The 20,483-nt window shown below is 37.3% G+C and overlaps 8 protein-coding genes across 8 annotated transcripts; 5 read left to right on the top strand and 3 right to left on the bottom strand.

Moving 5' to 3' along the window:
• Positions 1-214: 214 nt before the first annotated feature.
• On the top strand, positions 215-4,172 carry SAPINGB_P005858 (uncharacterized protein; the record flags this gene model as incomplete). Its single annotated transcript, XM_032000572.1, has 2 exons — positions 215-517; positions 564-4,172. The coding sequence occupies 2 exons, from the start codon at positions 215-217 to the stop codon at positions 4,170-4,172; spliced, it is 3,912 nt and encodes a 1,303-aa protein (XP_031856463.1).
• An 85-nt stretch (positions 4,173-4,257) lies between these two features.
• Positions 4,258-5,637, bottom strand: SAPINGB_P005857 (uncharacterized protein; the record flags this gene model as incomplete). Its single annotated transcript, XM_032000571.1, has 1 exon — positions 4,258-5,637. The coding sequence occupies one exon, from the start codon at positions 5,635-5,637 to the stop codon at positions 4,258-4,260; it is 1,380 nt and encodes a 459-aa protein (XP_031856462.1).
• A 629-nt stretch (positions 5,638-6,266) lies between these two features.
• SAPINGB_P005856 (uncharacterized protein) lies at positions 6,267-8,182 on the top strand (the record flags this gene model as incomplete). The annotated part of the gene is made up of 3 exons (XM_032000570.1): positions 6,267-6,282; positions 6,402-6,411; positions 6,574-8,182. 3 exons carry the CDS (start codon positions 6,267-6,269, stop codon positions 8,180-8,182), a joined length of 1,635 nt encoding a protein of 544 aa, XP_031856461.1.
• Positions 8,183-8,573: 391 nt separating this feature from the next.
• On the top strand, positions 8,574-10,310 carry SAPINGB_P005855 (uncharacterized protein; the record flags this gene model as incomplete). The annotated part of the gene is made up of 1 exon (XM_032000569.1): positions 8,574-10,310. The coding sequence occupies one exon, from the start codon at positions 8,574-8,576 to the stop codon at positions 10,308-10,310; it is 1,737 nt and encodes a 578-aa protein (XP_031856460.1).
• A 91-nt stretch (positions 10,311-10,401) lies between these two features.
• On the bottom strand, positions 10,402-10,971 carry SAPINGB_P005854 (uncharacterized protein; the record flags this gene model as incomplete). Its single annotated transcript, XM_032000568.1, has 1 exon — positions 10,402-10,971. The coding sequence occupies one exon, from the start codon at positions 10,969-10,971 to the stop codon at positions 10,402-10,404; it is 570 nt and encodes a 189-aa protein (XP_031856459.1).
• Positions 10,972-11,901: 930 nt separating this feature from the next.
• On the top strand, positions 11,902-13,833 carry SAPINGB_P005853 (uncharacterized protein; the record flags this gene model as incomplete). The annotated part of the gene is made up of 1 exon (XM_032000567.1): positions 11,902-13,833. The coding sequence occupies one exon, from the start codon at positions 11,902-11,904 to the stop codon at positions 13,831-13,833; it is 1,932 nt and encodes a 643-aa protein (XP_031856458.1).
• Positions 13,834-15,910: 2,077 nt separating this feature from the next.
• SAPINGB_P005852 (uncharacterized protein) lies at positions 15,911-17,536 on the bottom strand (the record flags this gene model as incomplete). The annotated part of the gene is made up of 1 exon (XM_032000566.1): positions 15,911-17,536. One exon carries the CDS (start codon positions 17,534-17,536, stop codon positions 15,911-15,913), a length of 1,626 nt encoding a protein of 541 aa, XP_031856457.1.
• Positions 17,537-19,572: 2,036 nt separating this feature from the next.
• Positions 19,573-20,400, top strand: SAPINGB_P005851 (uncharacterized protein; the record flags this gene model as incomplete). The annotated part of the gene is made up of 1 exon (XM_032000565.1): positions 19,573-20,400. The coding sequence occupies one exon, from the start codon at positions 19,573-19,575 to the stop codon at positions 20,398-20,400; it is 828 nt and encodes a 275-aa protein (XP_031856456.1).
• Positions 20,401-20,483: the final 83 nt, after the last annotated feature.

The raw sequence follows: 20,483 nt of genomic DNA, 5'->3' as shown, positions 1-20,483 counted from the left end.
ATAAAGAAGGATATTGTGTTTTTTCTGTAATTGATGGTTTAAAGGAAATAAAAAATATGAGTTTAAGAATCTTTAATTAAAGTTCTGTAACAAAATCTGTAACAAAAAAAAATTTAAAAAAAATCATCCGGAAAAAAAAAAAAAAAAAAATTAGAAAAATTATAAAAATTTTTTTATTTTAACTAATTAGTTATAACTTTTATCACCATCAACAATGGGAACTTACAGAAAACGTTTTAACGAGAAGGCCCGTACGGGTATGCTCGCTAAAAATGAAAAACTTCGCAAGATTAGACAAAAGAGGTTTTTACAACAACCTGACGGAACTGAAGATCAACAAGATCAACATGATCTGGAAGAAGAAAATGAAGAAGACTTTGATCCAAATGCTGAAATGCTACTTCCTATGACAGATGCTGAAAAACTTGAAAGAAAACGAAAAATGCAAGAGCAGCTAATGCCTAAACAAGAATCTTCTATGTCACGAAAAAAGAGAAAGAGACTTGAAAAATATATTGTAAGTTAAACAATCTTTTAACTGAATCACGCTAACAACGAGCTAGGAAAAACAAGTTGATAAAGAGGAAAAAAAGGTTCTTTTCGAAAAGCTCAAAGAGTCAAAAATCAATACATCTGTTCTTAAAAGCATGAAGACATTAGGCGTTGGTAACGAAACCAAAAAGGAACTTATTACCGAAGCTCTTAAGCAAGAGAGACAAGGAATCGTAAACGATAAAATCACTGATCTTTTATATCGCGAGCGAGAAATTAAAGACTGGGAAGATGATGAAGAAATGCGTAAATTTGGTACAGCTCCAACTCCAGCATTTAAAGACAGAGAAGAGGAGGAAGAAGGTGATGATAATGAAAGTGAAGCTAGCGACGATGATCTTCCCAAAATATCAGGAATCATTGATCAAAGACCTCGATCAAGTGAAGGATTTGGATTTGCTGGGCTGAAAAAGATACCAAAGACTACGAAACTTGAGACCAAGTCATATACGTGGAGAACAAAACTTGCCCTACAAAAAGCCAGGAAACATAAAGTAGACTTGGCTGAGATTGATGGTGTTTCAAGTTCAGAAGAGGAAGAGGAAGAGGAAGAGGAAGATCAAGATGAAAATGATAGCTCTGAAGAAGACGGAAGCGATAGCAATGATGGTGAGTCTGGGAAGGATGAGAGCAGTGATGAAAATGAAGATGACGGAGAAGTTTGGAATGGGTTCAGCGATGATGAGGTTAAAACAGCAACCACCGAAGATACTGAAGATGCCGAAAAAAAATCTGATGATGAAGACGAAAACGAAGCTGAAAATGAAAATGAAGAAGACGAGAAAAGTGGCTCTGAAGAAAGTGAGGTTGATTCTGAAGAAGAAGGTGATTCTGACGACGAAGATTCTGATATCGACATTGCCATTGAAAAGCCATCCAAAGGTAAAGAATTTTTAGAATGGGCCAAAAAGCAAAACGAACCAGAACATGAACGAATCGAAACTCCAATTTACAAAGGAGAATACAAACTTGTTGATAGACCTGAAGATAAAGAAGCGCTCCCCGCCGAAATGCTAATCAAGTCAAAAGATCCAAACCGCAAATCATACTTTGTTGAGGTCCAACGACCTGAAGAAATCCAAGAAGTCCGAATGAAACTTCCAGTTGTTGCAGAAGAACAAAGAATTATGGAAGCCATTCACAATAATGATGCGGTTGTTATTTGTGGTGAAACAGGTTCTGGTAAAACTACCCAGGTCCCTCAGTTTTTGTTTGAAGCTGGTTACGGTAGCCCCGAAAGCAATACCCCTGGCATGATCGGCATCACCCAGCCCCGTCGTGTTGCTGCAGTTAGTATGGCTAAACGTGTTGGGCAAGAACTGGGAAACATGGGCCATAAGGTTGCATACCAAATTCGATTTGACGCTACAGTTAAAGAAGATACCTCTGTTAAGTTTATGACTGATGGTGTTTTGCTACGTGAACTTTCCAACGATTTCACACTTTCCAAGTATTCCGCACTTATTATTGATGAAGCACACGAAAGAAATGTCAATACTGATATTTTGATTGGTGTTTTGACCAGAGTTATGAAGCTGCGCAACTCCAATCCTAACCAATACAAGCCTCTTAAACTCATAATCATGTCTGCTACATTGAGAGTTTCTGACTTTGCAGAAAATAAGACTCTTTTCGAAACACCCCCTCCAATCCTGAAGGTTGATGCCAGACAATTCCCTGTTTCTGTTCACTTCAACCGCAGAACCCCTTACAACTATCTTGATGAGATTTTCCGCAAGACCAAAAAGATTCACCAGCGTCTTCCCCGTGGTGGCATTTTAATTTTCTTAACCGGTCAAAATGAAATTACAACCATGGTAAAACGATTACGCAAAGCATTCCCATTGAAGAAGAAGGACAACAATCAATCTGAAGAAAATACACCCAAGGTCATCATTTCTTCTAAAGAAACAACAACTGAGGCTGAAGATATTGATTTTGGCATTGACATCAACAATGCTGAGGTTGATGACTTTGATGAAAACCTCGAGGAAGAAGAGGAAGAGGAAGAGGGATTTGAAGAAACCCTTGAGGAAGGCCAAGATGAAAACGATCCTCTTTATGTTCTTCCCCTGTACTCTCTTTTGCCTACTGCTGAGCAAATGAAGGTCTTCCAGCCCCCACCATCTGGTGCCCGGTTATGTGTTATTGCAACTAACGTTGCCGAAACAAGTTTGACCATTCCAGGGATTCGCTACGTGGTTGATGCTGGTCGTGCCAAGGAGCGTGTTTATGATGAAGCCACAAATGTTCAAAAGTTCGTTGTTGACTGGATCAGTAAGGCTAGTGCCCAACAGCGATCAGGTCGTGCAGGTCGTACTGAAGCTGGTCACTGTTACCGCATTTACTCTTCTGCAGTTTACGAAAATGACTTTGAACAATTTTCCAAACCAGAGATTCTCCGCATGCCTATTGAAGGTCTTGTTTTGCAAATGAAATCTATGGGTATTGACAAAATTGTTAATTTCCCCTTCCCCACACTTCCAGAAAGATCTGCACTTAAAAAGGGTCTCAAACTTCTCAACTATCTGGGTGCTTTGGATGAAAAAGAGCGGCTGACATCTTTAGGAAAGTCAATGAGTTTGTTTCCTCTCAGTCCAAGATTTGCAAAAATGCTGATTATTGGTAACCAGTTTGAGTGTTTGCCGTACATTGTTGCCATTGTTGCTGGTCTTTCCGTTGGTGACCCATTTTTACAACAACACGAAGTTGGAATTGCTCCTGAAACCAAAGAGGATGGCGATGAAGATGAGGAAAAACAAGAAGAAAGCATAGAGGAGAAAGAGCGCAAGCGTAAACTGAGAACAGAGTACTTCAAGGTTCAAGGCCGCTTTTCTTCTTTGGACACCAATAGTGATGCCCTTAAGTTACTGAGTGCTATTGCAGCATATGGTTGGAGCAAGTCTCATCAGGATTTTTCTGACAAGCACTTTTTGCGCTACAAAATTATGGAAGAAATCCACAAGCTTCGCAAGCAAATTGCATACATTGTGAGTGTCAACACTCGCATTGATTCAATAGATGCCACCACTACAATTCTGACAGCCAAGCTCAAGCCACCAAATGCCACACAAATTAAGGCAATCAAGCAGATAATTACTGCCGGCTTTATCGATCAAATTGCTGTTCGCGCCGATGTCGTGGCAACTGATATTCCTCTAAAGTCCAAAACAAGAATTATCTCTTTTCCTTACTTTACTTTGTTCCCATCGACCTTGCGAAAGTCAGCAAGAGAAGAGGTTGATCCATACGTTTACATTCACCCTGGGTCTGTTCTCAACATGGCTGGGTCTGGTGAGGTGCCTCCAGAGTATCTCGTTTATAATACTCTGCAACTGAGTCAAAACTCGTCTTCTGATAAAGTCAGAATGAAGGTGCTGACCAATGTTACTCCCAAGCAACTTGCCAATGTTGGCAGAGATACTGCTCTGATAACCTACTCTAAGCCTATTGGTGTTCCCAAGTATTTGGATGCTAATATGACTAAACGTGAGTGTATTTTGGTTCCACGGATGGGTGCGGCCATTGGTACAGGTGGTGTCGGTTGGGACTTGCCGCCATGCAAAGCCATTCAAGTCAAGAATGGCCTTCATTGGGTTAATGAATCGCTTAGGTATTAGTGATCAATAAAAAAAACGTTTGATAGAGAAATTTCATTACAATTCATTAAATAATATAGACAAAAAAAAGAATAAACAATGTTCATTATTTTTTACTGATTTTAAGTTTCAGTGTAGGTTGTGGTATTAAAGCAGGCTTAATTGCCTTGGTTTCACAGCCTGGGCAGTTGTGTAGGGTTTCATGGACGTAGAGATCGCAGTCTATGCAAAAAAAGTTGTTGCAATCAGGGCATGAGTACCGAGAAGTGCTTCCATCTTCTGACAAGGAGTCGTATAATGGGAAAGCAAACTGGCAAGAAAAGCATTGGTCATGAAGATAAGCGTATTGCTTTTCAACTTCCAGATAAGGTTTCAGTGGGAAAAGATGGTGATAAGATCGGGCCAGATGAGTCGAAAAGACTAATGTTAGGTCACAGCAAGGACATTGGGAGGGTAGGTTGCAAACTTTGGAGCGGCAGCGAGGGCAGATGTAGCCTCCTCGTGTGATTTTTGAGTGGCAGGAGCACAGTGTGGAAGTGACTTCTGAGATACGTGACGGGAACCCCATTTTGACAAGGGTAGAGGCACCTTGAGTTGAGAGCTTGTTGACAGCAAGAGGTGTTGTGGTTTCATGCAGCAGTTCTTTGAAATGAGCATCGTTAAGAATAATTCCGTAAGCTTTTTCGTCACCAAAGTTTGTCTTCATACTGAGTTCTTTGCAAACGGCAACTTGTGCTGCGAGACCTATGACCCGAACTCGAATTTGAGCCTTAACAAGTGCGTCAATAGTTTGATGAATGTCGCCTGGATCTGAGGAAAAAAGTGCACCAAAGATAATAAGAACCTCACGAGTTGAGTGACGTGGAGCATGATATAGTAATCCACGGGCCATTTCCAAGGCATTCTGCAGCGATGGATCGCCTTTAGGTTCTTGTTTTCTAAGTTTTTGCAGTGCCGAGATATGGTTGTGAAGAGACCCACTTAAATCAGAAATCAAAACTGCAAGACCTTCGCTCATGCCAACAACTGCCATTTGTGAAATCGGGTTTTGATTGTAAAATTCCTTGACAAAATCAATTGCATAGGTGAGCATTAGTTGGTATCTATTAGGGAGCAAGTCCTTTTCAAGCATGGCAAAGCTGAGATCGAGAATCAAAACAAAGTTGCGGATGATACCGCGCTGAAAAGGGATAGAAGTTTTGGTAATTCTCCGTTTCTTAGAAGCTTCAACCATCCCGGCAACAGCACCTTCTAAGCTTCCTTCGTCATCCTCCATGACAATATCCCAACTGCGTTGGTATTTGTCTTCCCAGGCATAACTGCCGTTGGCGCTCTTCAGCGACTTGATACTGGCGGAGCCTTCGGCATTTACACGACCACCAGAAGATGCCTTGGACGCTGACTTTGATGACTTAGACCTGCGCGAGGCGTTTGAGCTCTTCTTCAGCTCGGAACCTTCAGTATATTCGTCATCGGAATCGTCCATGATGGTCTTGTCTGAAAAAAAAAAAAAGCGGTGTGAGTGAAATGACGTGTGGGAGATTTTTAAGCTTGAAAGGCTGGTTGAAATTTGTAACCCTAACCCAATTTTAGGGCGTAGGGTTCTTTTATTACTGTGTACTTTGTATAGTGGTAGCTGAGTGAGAAAAAAAAATTTGTGTGTGTGTGTGTTTGTGAGTGTAGACAATTATTTGGCCAGTATACTGTTGTTATTCTATTTTGTGGTGGGCAGCGTTTAGCAGCACCACCACCAAAATTTTATATCCCTTCCGACTTTGAATTTTCAAAACAAGAAACCACCAAAAGTACCATCACCATCACCAAAGGTTTCCAGATTGACCTGATCTTTAAGGATTATTTAATAAAAGACACATAGTCAAACAACAAAAAACAATAATTTATCTACAACATATCACTAGCTATTTTTCAATTGGAAAATTTATATCTTTTTCTCTTTGTTTTGATTATATCTTACCTAGACTGTGCTTAATCTGCAGCTTTTCATCTCGAAATTAAAAGCTTTTAAAGACCGACGCGTTTGGAGAGTTTTTTTTTCTTTTGAAAAACTATAAAAAAAACTTGAAATCTTTTTATTATATTTAAAAACTCACAAGTATGTCAAGCATATCTGGTATTTTTAAAGTTTCATTCTAACTATCCTTATTCTAGTGAAACAACAGCAAAAAAACAACGCACCCTCGACCAGTATTAAGGACAAAATCCTGGCACTAATAAGCGATGTAATTCAAGTTGTCGAGTCGTAAGTATCTTAATTTTTTTTTTAATTTTACAATAAACTGGGTTGTTTCCACGCGTCTGGTTTGAATTTGTTTTTATTTTTATTTTTATTTTTTTCACCCTAAGTTTTGATTGCCACTTTGACGCGTTATTAACAAAAATAAATTCTAACCGTAACTTTCAGATCAACTCAAGGCTCACAACTAGTAACAGCAACAGCCGTTCCTGCAGATTTATCCACGCCCAACCCTGCAGAGTTTGTCATTCTCGAGGCTGCTGAAGAAGAACCTCGTGAAACCGATGTTCTAAAACGGAGCAGTAGAAGACTCAGACGACGCAGCAATGCCGATGCGGCATTGAGTAACGGTTCAACCGATGCAGCATCTTCACTTGTTGTTTCTACAGAGATAAAGCCCAAACAAGTGGTAAAAATCAGCATCTCCAATAAGTATCTCTCAGGAACATACTCTGAACGGATCGGCGAGACCATTTATCCCTTTTACAATGACTTGAGAATTGCATATATGCATACCATCAAGGACTATCCCATAGGATGCAAAAGCTACATTTCTCTTTCAGATGTTTTTAAGTTTACGGTAGACTTAATTCTTAGAGAAGGTGTTCGACTGAGCTTACTGACCCCCGACGAAATCGTTGCTACTGACGAGGAATCTTTTGAGTCTTCGGAAATTTCTGAACAAATGCTTGCAGATCTTGAAGAAGAATACGAAAATGAAATTCTCAAGGGATTCCAAAAAGTTTATTCGGATGTTGTAGAACAATATGGCGAATCTTTTGTGGTTTATACTAAAAATGGTCCTCTTTTTACGTCATTAAACGGCAAGTCTTCCCTTGACAATAGAGACACAATAACTGGTAGACCAAGTAATGTTGCCAACAGTGTCAGTACAACCCGAATTCTACCACAAATATCGCCCATGACCAATTACCAAATGGCATTTATTTCCCCTATAATATCATCTGTTCCACACCCATCAATTCCTCCCACTGTTTTGCTTTCCGGGTTTACACATCCCAACTCGATGCCCCATCCAGCGCCCAGATATTTGCGTTACCAAGAGACACAGAGCTTTTCTCCATCTTCTGATGCATCGAATTCACTGTTAGACAAAGACCTGGTAGATGCTTTATGGTACGAAAAGATCAGCCAACGACGAATGATTACTGAACAAGAGATGTTAGAGATTCTGGGAAAGAAAAAGGATGATGATGATGTCGAAATGACTGATGTACCTAACGAGGAGATCACTGAAAAAGAAAAGAAGACAGATAATAAAGAAGTGACTGAAAATGGCAGTAGCGATAAATCAAACCATAAGTCTGTGGAAGAAGACGAAGGTGGTGATATTGACTTCACACAAGCCTTGTTATGGTCTCCCACACACTTCATTGATGACGACGAGCTGGAGGCCGCCCAAAACGGTACGGAAGTGGAGCTCATCTCCGAGCTGATACTGGAGCTTCAGCGACTACAGAACCAGCGACTAGCTAAAAACGATGAAACTGAGTTTTTGGTAAGCATGGAAGAACGAAGGCTTGCAAGCAAGATCCAAAATGGGTTGGCACGAGTGTTGGAGCTGGACGGCATTACACCGCAGCAGCTTGGTGTTGAGCTAAATCCGAAGTACCCAGTTCTTCAAGCTGTGTACCAAGGTACGCTTCCTGTACCCGAAATTCAACAACCCAAGTATCCTGGCTTGAACGCCGGAGGTTCAAACACAGTTGGTGCGGTGAAGCATGGACGATACACACCTGTGCGCAGGCGCCGATGATTTCCAACTGATATTGGAATTTTTTTTTCTTGAAATACTGGCGTATCTAACACAGTAACTGTAACCAAAGTCTGTACAATATTAAGTGTAAAGATTGAAACTTTTATTTTTTTTTAAATCCAAAGGTTAAAAGATGCCGCGCAGTTATAAATTTTTCAGGATGATGTTGAATAAACTCGAGGGAAGTGGGGGGTCCTCCTAGTGGGGGCACGAAATAAAAAAAAATAAAATAAGGCCATGGAAGCCTAGAAGTTCTTTCTTTATGCGATGTTTTTATTTAATATAAAAGGACCCACAAATCTTCTCAAGTCCAAATTTTTTTTTACTTCTTTTTTCTTTCTCTCTATATTCAATTGATAGTCATTTACTATTTTCAATTCATTTAAATAATATGTTTAGACAATCCATTGGTCGTGTACAAACCGCGGTCGCAAGAAATGCTGCCGTCAAAAGACCCGCAACTGTGCTTCAACTGCGCCAGACAATGAAACGGTTCAGCAGTAGCAGCTCTTCGTCAGCTGGTGCTCAGAAATCTTGGTTTGGCTCAGGTGCAATGCTTTTTGCAGCTGGTGCTGTTTCTGGTGTTGCGGCACTTACTTTGTCGTCGTCGTCCTTTACCGAGTCTGCCCAGGCCTTCTCCGGAGCCTCGGTGGTTGAGACCTCCACTACCAAACTCGAGGAACTCGCAACTCCCAAATATGCCTTGCCCAAAGAGTGTGAAAAGGCATACACTGAAATTATAAAACTCATTGGAGCTGAGAATGTTACCAGAAAAAAAGATGACCTGGACGCGCATTCAGACACATTTTGGAACACGCACCATGCCAAGCCCAATCAGCGACCAGGGATTGTTGTGTTCCCTGAGTCGACTGAGCAGGTCTCGCAGATTATGAAGATTACGCACAAGTACCGCATCCCAATTGTCCCCTTTGCTGGTGGTACATCTCTCGAGGGCCACTTCACTCCCATTTATGGCGGTGTGTCTATCGATTTCACTCGTATGAGCAGCGTTGTTGCTCTCCACAAAAAGGACCTTGACATTGTTGTACAACCAGGTCTCGGGTGGGAGGAGCTTGATGACTACCTCGCAGATAACGATCTCTTTTTCGGCCCGGACCCCGGCCCAGGTGCCCAAATCTCCGGCATGGTGGGAACTGGGTGCTCTGGTACTAATGCTTATCGCTATGGCACGATGCGAGAAAATGTTGTTGGTCTTGTTGTGGTGCTTGCTGATGGTACCATTGTTAAGACTCGCCAACGCCCCCGCAAGTCTTCTGCTGGCTATAACCTTACACAACTTTTTATCGGCTCTGAAGGCACCTTGGGAATTGTGACTGAAGCCACGCTTAAGCTACACCCCAGACCTCAGAACGAAGGCATTGCCATGGTGACATTTGACACAGTCAAAGACGCTGCGGAGGCTGCGGCTGAGGTTGTGCAAGGCGGCCACCAGGTTGCTGCTATTGAGATTCTTGATGATGTTATGATGAAGGCCGTCAACGATGCTGGTGCAACTGAACGCAAGTGGCTTGAAAGACCCACCATTGCCTTTAAATTCAATGGTACTAAAGGTCTTGTTGATGACCAAGTCAAGATTGTCCGCGAGATTTCTGCCAAACATGGCAACAAGACATTTGACTTTGCTACAACCCCTGAACAGCGCCAGGAATTATGGGCCGCCCGCAAGGCTGCTCTGTGGTCCACTATCGAGGTTGCCCCTAAAGGCCACGATGCCTGGACTACTGATGTTGCTGTTCCTATTTCAAAGCTGGGCCAGATTGTGAACGAAACCAAGGCCGACATTGTTGCCAGTGGTCTTTTTGGCACAATTGTGGGCCATATTGGTGACGGCAACTTCCACACCATTTTAATGTACGATCCTGTTACCGAACGCAAGACTGCTGAGGGAGTTGTCCACCGCATGGTTGAGCGCGCGCTTTCCTACGAAGGAACCTGTACCGGAGAGCACGGTGTGGGTGTAGGCAAGAAGCTTTACTTGGCTAAAGAGCTTGGTCCTGAGGCAGTTGATCTTATGCGTCGTCTCAAGGAATCGCTTGATCCTTTGTCTCTGCTTAACCCTGATAAGGTTGTGACTATCAATCCCACCTCTCCAGAGCGTGGTGACTAGAGTTTATGTGCCCATTTTTTTATTTATTTCTATAGTAATTATGACATGTTTTTTCCCAAGTTTTTAACCGTATGATTGTTATTTGTATTTTTTAAAAGTCTAGTATTAGGTCCGAAGATATCTTTGTCAAGTGCCGGACCTGCAGCATCCTGTTATCATTTTCATCAGTTTCATTTTCACCAAGCCTCGGTCCTTCAGCGTTTGTAATCTCCAACCGCCGTTCGTTTTCGGATCGCCAGATAGCTTCACGGGTAAAAATTCTTAAGTACTCTGCAACAGCGTCCAGCGCTTCGGCAGAAATTCTTGTATCACTATTTCGAAATGCCATAGACGAAAGAATCCGGATAATAAGCTGAGGAGGATAACACGCTGGCTCCGTAGTAGGTTTAGATGTTTGTTCTTCTTGAGTTTCTTGAGTTTCTTGGGTTTCTTGGGTTTCTTGGGTTTCTTGGGTTTCTTGTTGCTGTTGCTGTTGCTTAGATGAATTCAGCTCGCGGTCCAAGTCTTTTTCAAAATCATTGCTGTTATATGAAGTAGATGTTTGTGTATGGGAGGAGTCTTTGAAATTAGTAGGCTGGTCAAATTCAAAATCACTGAAGTCGATTTCTGATGAAAAGCCGTCATTAGTGATGGCATCAACCTGTTGATTTCCCGGACTCATTTCACCTAATAGCAAGCGGGGTTGAAGTGAGAAATGGAAGGGTGTGGGTCAAAATCTTTGTTTATTTTATTTTGAAAAAAATTTAAGTCTTAAGTTATATGTTCTAAAATCTAGTTTTTTAAAAAAAAAACAGAAACTTAAAAATAAAAATAAACAAACAAACAAACAAAAAAAGAAATCTTTCATTTCGCGAAACTAAACAGTTTTTAGAAAAAAAAAACTCAACATCGGTATAAACATAACTCCAAACAGCATATTTACAAAAAAAAAATGGTAAGTAGAATATTACCAATATTACATATATATGTTTTTTTATAAATTTTTTTTCTAGTTTCTAACACTTATTAATTAAAGTATAATCGGAATTCTGCAATGGACAAAGATTTTTCCATCACATTGAGATTTCGAATGGATCCTTCAGACAAGTTTAATTTTATTATAAAATACAAACAAGAAAGGCTAAAAGCCTTGATTAGGAAATATACTTGGGAAGAAAAGCCAATTGTATCCAATGAAGTTTCATAAGAATCTATAAATCCTGTAGGCGGATTTTCTAGGGATGGCCATTATTCTCAGAAAATTCCCGTCAGACATAAAGACATTGAAAGGGAAACTAACAATCAACCGACAAAAAGACAAAAATTGAGTGGATGTAATTCAAAAAAGTCTAACAGTGTTTTTGATGTTCCAGTTAATAGCAAAAGACGGGAGCTTGATAGTCAAATTTCCGAGTTTAAAAAAATATGCAACTTAGATTTGCCGTCAATCAGTCAAGAAAAAAATAATGATGATTCGGCCAGTCATTTCAAAAGATCAAGTAGCGAACATGAAAAAAGTGCTAAAGAAAGAACGATTTCAACATCCAAATTATATGCTAACCTTCTCCGTCATGGTTTGGAAGAAGGTCGTTCTATCAGTGACATTAATACAATGGCAAAGTTGATGGACCACTTGGAAAACGATATCACAATAATAGAAGATAAATGTCAAAAAATTTGTCAAACAGCCGAAAACAATAGCCAATACAATGGCAGTGGCCCAAATTATTTTGGTACAGGAGTCACCAGATTTCACACTTGTTCTCAAGGGTGTACATGTATTGTTCCAACCTTACAAAATAAGACCTCGATTTGTGCAGCTTGCAAAACACCCTACAATCCCAATGTTCAGACAATATTATTATCAATCAGAGAGGTTTACCGAGAGAAATTTAAAAACAAAAAAGTTGCTGAGATGGAATGGCTTAATGTTAATCGATACATTGAAAACTTACGAGCACAGGAGACAGACAGAACCTCAGAACATTTACAATGTATGCTGAATGATGGTTTATTTGATTTAGAAAACTCCAGAAAAAAGGAGAAAGTTATTGACATTCCATTTGTTATTGTCATGGACTCCACTTCAATCTCAGAGTCGACTGATTTGGAATACAATGCGATTGGGGGGTTTAATCTTGCCGAGAATTCTCTGCAAATGAAATCAAAGGAAAATGTCCATCCGATATACATTTATCCTAAAATAAAATTACACGAACCTTCAAATGAACGGATAATTATTCAAGAAAACAATACTGAATCTTCTGATGACATTTTTGACCCAGGAGATTTATTAGATCCTGAATATAAGGACAAAAATGATAACGTTAATGAGGATGAGGGAGATGTGACAGCATGTGGCGTTTTTCAGCCTCTTGTTGATGAGTTTACTTCATTATCAAAATTTGGTTTTAAAGTATATGATGCTTTTAACAAGGAGGAGATTACAGTGAGAGTTCATTGGCTTTATACAATTGGAAACTTGGCTTCTATTTCTGAGTTATTAGGTGGGAGGGATGCAGGAAACTTGCGGTGCTGTGTCCGCTGTAATATATTCAAGACACCATTAATTTATAAAGAAGGGAAGTTTACTAGAAGCGTGCTGAGTTTCATTCATAGTCCTTGTCATCATGAGGAACTAAGCCCTTCGGAATTTATAACAACAAAAAAGAAAAATGGTGTTTATGATGAAAATGAAAAGATGGATTTAACTAATAGCTATTACAAGTCCGAGATTTTACCTTATTTTGATAAAAAAACTGGGAAAGTCTCTGACATTTTGATGGCTAGCCGGCGAGAGATACATGATCTTCAGGAACCCAAGAACAAAATGAAAAAATCAACCCACATTGGATTCAAATTAAAATCACCTCTTTTTGACCTTCCTTATTTTTCTTTACCCTATTCGTTTCCTCCAGACGTTATGAATACACAGGCAGTTAATATTTTGAAGCTTTTACTGTCAATTATTTTAGATCCATCTTGTGAAGGAAAACTAAAGGATCAAATAGGCGAGAAGGTTGTTATATCCGGATTTGTATTCAATGAAGAACAAATGGATGCTTATTTTGAATTTCTTGGTTTGTTGGATGAGCACACTCCACAAGCTTTCAGAGACAACATCTGTAAACCAGAAAAAAAGACGGCTACTCTAACATATTGGCTTGAATCTGCAGCTCAGGGTGAAGCTTTATTGAAATCATTATATTTACTTCGAGAGTTTATTCCCAATCTAACAGAAAGACAAGAATATTTACTATTTCTTTATTCGCAAATGGCAGTTCTAATGATGATAAACAACTCAAGCCATATAAATAAGGACCTTAACTTGGACCTTGTACAGGCATCTTGGAACAATGTCATCCGAACTTTTGAGAGGTTAGTGACTTGGGGGTATAACCTAAATGGATTTATAGGTACATTGCCATTGCACACCATGCTTCATACACCTAGCTATTTGAAAAAAGTTGGTCCACTTAAAACATTTAGCTCTTATGCTACCGAGCAAATGGTCAAACCAGTTAAAGAATTACAGCAAAAATAGTAGATATCCGATAATAGCACTCTGCAATTACCAACTAAAACACTACGTCATAAATCTTATTTTTATAGGTCAAGCGACACCAGAAATATTACTTCCTTCTATGAAGTTGTCTGGTAAAGCAGAAGAGTGTACAACTGATGACGAATTAAAATTACTTGACCTCTTAAAAAAAAGTCTAGTTGAGAATTATCCCCAATATGGGAATGGGAAGAATCAAATTTCATCTAATAGCCATACAAGCTATAGTATGAATCTTTTATATGAAAAGAAGACGAGAAATTTTATGAGCAATTCTTTAGATTCTGACACATATTATTATCGGCGTTATAGAAAGATTAATTGGAACACATCAAAATATACCGCGATTGCAAATAACTCTAAGTCTCGTAACGCCACAAACGAACTAGACACATTTGTCCGAGTTACTCAGTCAAGAAATTCATCTGTTTCTAAAAGTCCAAGTTACTATGCAAAACTCCTAGATTGTTTTTCTGTTCGCAAAGAAACAGAAAAAGTTAGTAACTTGTTTGTAATAGTTGAAAAAATCCCGGATAAGTCTTTAAAAAGTCTGGATGTGGATACCGATTACAACGGTGTAATATTTGGTGCTAAAATGAAACTAGGGTTTTATTGGGAAAATGAGTACAAGCAAGGTGAAAGGATTGTGGTACCCTTAAACCGAATTGCCAATCCTGTTTTTATAATACCACAGTACAATTTTCGGTTGTCAAATTCAAAAAAAACAAACAGGTTTTTCATTTTGGACCCAAATGTATTTTTTGAATTTAGTGTGGGATCAAAAACTTGTCAACTTTTGTTACTTGATGAACATATGAATATCAACCAAAAAGAGTTGGATTATATTAAAAAATTTCTTAAAAATAAGGATTCTGTTGTGATGAAGACAGATTTTTGTGTATGAGTTTTATTTTTTTTAAAAAAAAAAGTTGGTATTTAAGTATTTATAAATTCATACCATTTACCTTTAGGGATAAATGTCAGTGTGCTGGGAATTATTTGTTTTCGCAAGTAAAAAATAAATAAATAAATAGATAGATAATTATCTATTAACAGTGTGTTGAGAAGTATCGAAATTATTTTTATTTTTTAATTTTTTTAATATATTATAAGTAATTACTTAGTTTTCCACGTCAAGAGCTTTATTTTTACATGAAAGAATAAGACCAAAATATTTGTATCAAAATATTTAGTTTCCCACGTATAATAGTTATCTTGACAAAAAAAAAACCCCCAAGCTACCTTTATCAGTATTTTTGTTTTTGCTATGATTTTTTTTATTCAAAATTTTTTTTCAATTAAATCAATTTTCTTTTTTTTTTAAATAAAATTTTATTTTAATTTAATTGATTAACGGAATAACTTCTAAATTTTTAAAGTAAAGGTTTGAAAAAAGTATGAGTATTAAAAAAAAAAAAAAAAAAAAAACAAGTTTGACAAATCACCACCACCACCATCAAATTTTTTTTTCTTTTTTAAATACAAGATTCAAAGCCGCCCACATTTTCAAAAAATAAAATAAAATAAAATAAATCCAGCCGCATCATCAACTTTTTTTTTTATTATTATTATTATTATTTTTTTTTTTTTTTTTTTTTTTTCTTTAATAATTTCTATTTTTCTTTTTTTTGGTCTTTAATTGTAAAAAAAATAAAAAAAAATAAAATAAAGCAATTGATGGTCAGTTTTTTTGATATAAAAAAAAGTTACTTTCATTAATTTAATGTTTCATCTTTATTTAAAAAAAAAATAATTATAATTTTTTCTTTAATTCCATATATGGAATTTAGTATAACTAATTCACTAGAGTGATTGCCAATAGTTTTTTAACTAGTTTAAAAACTCCATTACAAAAAGACAAAAATTTATTATAACAAATAATTAGCTGCTGTGTCATATTCCTAAAAGTCTTTACCCCGCATTTAAAATTCAAGTTTCTTTTATTTAAAAAAATTTGTTAATATATATATATATATATATTTTTTTTTTGTATTTAATAATAAACATTGGTGGTAAAAAAAAAATAAATCATTTCATCATAACCATTGCTAGTATTACTTTAAGCCACTGAAACAAATCCCTTAAAATTGTCATTCGTTTCGGCAGTGACTCTCTTATAATAAGTAGGAATGCCTCCAATATAATTGAGAGGCCCAGTAATCTTCTTTCCAGGAATGTTTGTACCATTGTACCAAGAGCGGTCAGCCAAACCAACAAGAGTCTGCTTATGGCACTCAAGAACATGTTCGGCCCATTGCTGCTCCGACTCCTCAGTAGGCTGAACATACTTGTAATTGTTAGCATCGCAGTACTCAATGAGGCTAATGATAAAGTTGGACTGGATCTGGGCACATGTGGGGCCATTGGAAAAGGCTGTGGGGCCCTGGGGGCCATACATAAAGTACATGTTGGGGAAGTCATTGACAGCAACACCAAGATATGTGCGGAGACCTTCAGATTCCCACTTTTCCTGGAGGGTTTCACCGTGAATACCACGAATGTCAATCTGGGTTAAACCACCAGTGACGGCATCAAATCCAGTAGCAAGAACAACAATGTCAAACTCGCGTTCACCATTGGCAGTCTTGATACCCTTTTCGGTAAACTCAGTAATATTTTCTTCACGGAGGTCAATCAAGTCAACATTGGGTTGATTGTAAACCTCATAGTAAGCCTGCTCGAGACATGGGCGCTTGGCACAGAAGGGATTGATTTGCTTGGAAGGTGCAAGCTTCTCATACATTTCAGGACGTGTGAGACGCTCAAGAGTCTTGCGGCGCCAGAATTCGTATTGGTACTTGTCTGCACGCAAGTCAGTCCAAACATCAAAAAAGGTAGCGACCCAAAAGTGGAAGCCACCATCGGCATAGCACTTTTCAAAGTGAGCTTCGCGCTCTTCATCAGAAACCTCGAGAGCACTGCGGGGGTCAAAACCAAACTCAAAGCCTGCAGCGTTGGGTTCTTGGATAGTTTTTTCAAAGACCTTGTCGTAGTTGGCACGGCGTTCTTCTTGCTCTTCGTGGGTAACCTTGCGTTGCTGCATGGGGATAGCCAAGTTAGGGGTACGTTGGTAAACTGTCAAGTGGTCAACCACAGGCCCAATTTCTTGAATGACCTGAACACCAGAGGCACCGGTACCAATGACTGCTACCTTTTTATTCTTAAAGTCAACTTCATCGCCAGGCCACTCACAAGTGTGGTGCATGACGCCCTTGTATTTGTCAAGACCCTTAAAGTCAGGAATGTACTTTTTAGCCGCAAAGCCAGAGCAAATTACCAAGTGTTTGGCGACAAAGGTGCCAGCATCTTCGCCAGTGGTGGTAACAGTCCACTTTCCAGTTTGGGCATTAAAGTGGCATGCCGAGACAAAAGTATTGAAGGAGTAGTTTTTAGAGATTTGAATTTTCTTGTCAACATGAGCAAAGTACTCGCCGAGTTCCTTCCATCCAGGGAAGCGTTCCTTAAAGTCCCAGTCCTTGTAGATTTGTTCAAGCCAAAGCTGGTAGACAGGGACATCAGAGTCGACACGAGCACCGGGGTACTTGTTCCAGTACCAGATTCCACCAAGATTGGAGCCCTTTTCAAAAGCATGAACATTGTATCCGCGTTGACGAAGCTGGTAGGTGGTATAGATACCGCCAAAGCCACCGCCAACAACAATTGCATCGTATTCAGTAGGAGCCATTTTTGATTTTGTGTGTGTTTGAATTGTTTTTAATAAGAGTAGTTTGAAAGAAAAGAAGTATTTATTTCTTTAAGAAAAAAAAAGAGTTTTTTAAAGTTAAAGTTATTGGATTGATTGATTTAATAAAAGAATTGATGAGGAAAGAAAAAAAAAAAAAAAAAAGAAGAAGAATAGTTGAAGAATTTTAAAGATATTTATATATATATCAAACTTAAACTATGAAAGAATCTCCACTTTTATTTAACTTGTTAAGAGAAGAGAAGAAAAGAAGATAGAAGTTAAAAAAAAAAAGACCCCTCAATCAATCAAAATGGAGACGAGGAGTTATCATGAAATTTTTCAATCAATTGATTAAAGAGATTTACAATTATGAAGACTACAACTACTTTGAAATTAGAGAGAGACAAAAATGGGGTAGGGTAGTATTTAGTTATACAATGTATATAGAAAGAAAGAATATAAAGGAGGCTTTTTTTTTTCTTTTAGTTTTATGAATTTGATATTAAAAAAAAAAACACAAGCCGTGGAATCTTTTATTTTTATATTTTTTAATTAAAATTTTTACCATCTTTACTTTACTTTAAAAGAAAAAAAAACGGTTAGAAAGAGATGAAATATTAAAAGGTCCGTATTTTTATTTTTATTTATTTTTATGTTTTTTTATTTTTTTTGTTTTCAATGAGGGGCTGAAAATGTGAGGCCAGCAATGAATGACATAGAAAAAAAAATGGTGGGGAGAAAAAAAAAATCCATTTGAATGGAGGGAAAAGTAAATTGGAAATATTAAGAGTAATAGAAAATAGAAAATAGAAATGGTTCTATGGACATAAATAATAAATAAATTAATAAATAAATTAAATAAAATTATTATTTAAATAAATTACATAAAAATTCTTATTTAATTAAGTTTACAATATAGTTTTGAGCTTTGAAGAAATGATGGAAATTGTGGGGTAAAAAGGCCTCAAAAAAAAAAAATAAATAAATAAAAATAAAAAAAAAACACACACACAAGGAGAAGTCATTCAAATAAGAAAAAAATTTGAATGGGGCAATAAAATGGTAATTGCATAGCTTAGAACTGTTTATTTTTTAAATTTTATTTTTAAATATAAAAAAAAAGGTGCAAGTCAAAAATAGGCAAAAACTGCCATTTTTTTTTTCAATTTCAATTTCAATTTCAATTTTTTAATTTTTTTAATATTAAAGATTTATTTAGGTAAATATTTTTATATAAAATATATATTATTATTGTAATTACAAAAAAAAAAAATTACTAGAGAAGGCCCAAATATTTTCATATTTATATATTTATATATATATATTCTCAAATTTCATACTTTTCTTTCTTCTTCATCACTTAACAAATTACAATGATTATTTCGGTATTAAAACTCCGGAATTTCTTTGATATTCATTTAAATTTCAGATAAATAGAAAAACAATAAAAAAATATATCTCTCCTCTTTTATTTACAGATATTCTTAATCTTCAATCAATTAATCGATTAATCAACACATTTTTTTCCTACATTGAATTTCTTCTTCATTTTTTTGTTTTCTTCCCCGCCCTTTAACTCAACAACTGAACTGTATATATTTATATATATATAAATATACTTATTAACTTCTTAAATGCAACAATGCTTCAGCCGTTCTTTACCACATGTCTGTTTCCCGGGAAACAAAAACCGCTGACTAACCAATGACAAATGTTTTTTTTTTCTTTTCTCCTCCTTTTTCTTTCTAAAAAAAAAAAAAAAAAAAAGCCTCCACTTTAATTTTCAATCCTCCCCTCCCCTCCCTTCTCACCCAGTCGTTTACTACCACCAAAAAATTTCACAGACTCAACTAACAGTTCACCCAAACCATCTTTTACCACTCATAATAATAATAATAATATTATACCCAACCATCAACACTTATTCATTTTATTTTATTTTATTTTATTTTATTTTATTTTATTTATTTACATCCCTAAATTAATTAATTAATTTAGTCAATTAATCAATCAACCTTTAAATCTTATCCATCTAAATGGTCTCACTACTTACTATTTCGCTACTAGGCACCATGGCTTTAGGATTTTTTGGTGTTATCCCCCCACTAAAGTTTTACGTCCGAGTCTTTGTCTACCTTCTACTCATTGTCATCTCAGCACTTTATGGCGTTGTTTCTTCCATCATTTTCACGCTCACCGGCTACCAGGGCCTGTCGCAATGGTCTACTGCACGTGTCTTTTACTTTTTGTGCCATCACATTTTGGGAATTACCGTCATCATTAAGAACCCTAAAAATCTTACAATTAGACCTGCCGTCTTCATCTCAAACCATCAATCTGAACTAGACATTCTGCTATTGGGTGCAACTTTTCCCAAATATTGTTCAGTCACTGCTAAAAAGTCTCTTAAATATTACCCCTTCCTTGGTTGGTTCATGACCCTCTCCGGATCTGTCTTCATTGACCGTGTTAATCGTACAAACGCACTCAAGGCCTTTGAAGGTGCCATCAAGCAGGTCAAACGTGTAAACCAAAGTGTTTTCATTTTCCCAGAGGGAACCCGCTCATACTCTCTTACCCCAACTCTCTTGCCCTTTAAGAAGGGAGCTTTCCACTTTGCTACTCAGGCCGGTATCCCCATTGTTCCTTATGTCATTAGCAACTATTCCAAAATCTTTTCCTTCAAGACCCGTACTTTTGAGTCGGGTATCATTGAAGTCGAACTTCTTGATCCTATTGATACCACTTCTATTAAGGCTGAAGATGTCGGTGCTCTCTGTGAAAAGACTCGTGAAAATATGCTTGCTGTTGTTGAAAAGCTTCAATATGGACCTCAAACCCCACAAGACAAAAAGACTAAATAAAGCACACTTAACGGAATTACTTAAAACAAACCAAAAAAAAAAAAATAGTTGTAGATATATATATACCGGTTATAGAAGAAAAG

The sequence above is a fragment of the Magnusiomyces paraingens genome, assembly GCF_902498895.1.
Source record: "Magnusiomyces paraingens strain CBS 517.90 genome assembly, contig: contig5, whole genome shotgun sequence".
Classification (NCBI taxonomy): domain Eukaryota; kingdom Fungi; phylum Ascomycota; class Dipodascomycetes; order Dipodascales; family Dipodascaceae; genus Magnusiomyces; species Magnusiomyces paraingens.
The sequence above is the reverse complement of the archived record's forward strand: the minus strand, read 5'-3'. Positions and strand labels throughout refer to the sequence as shown.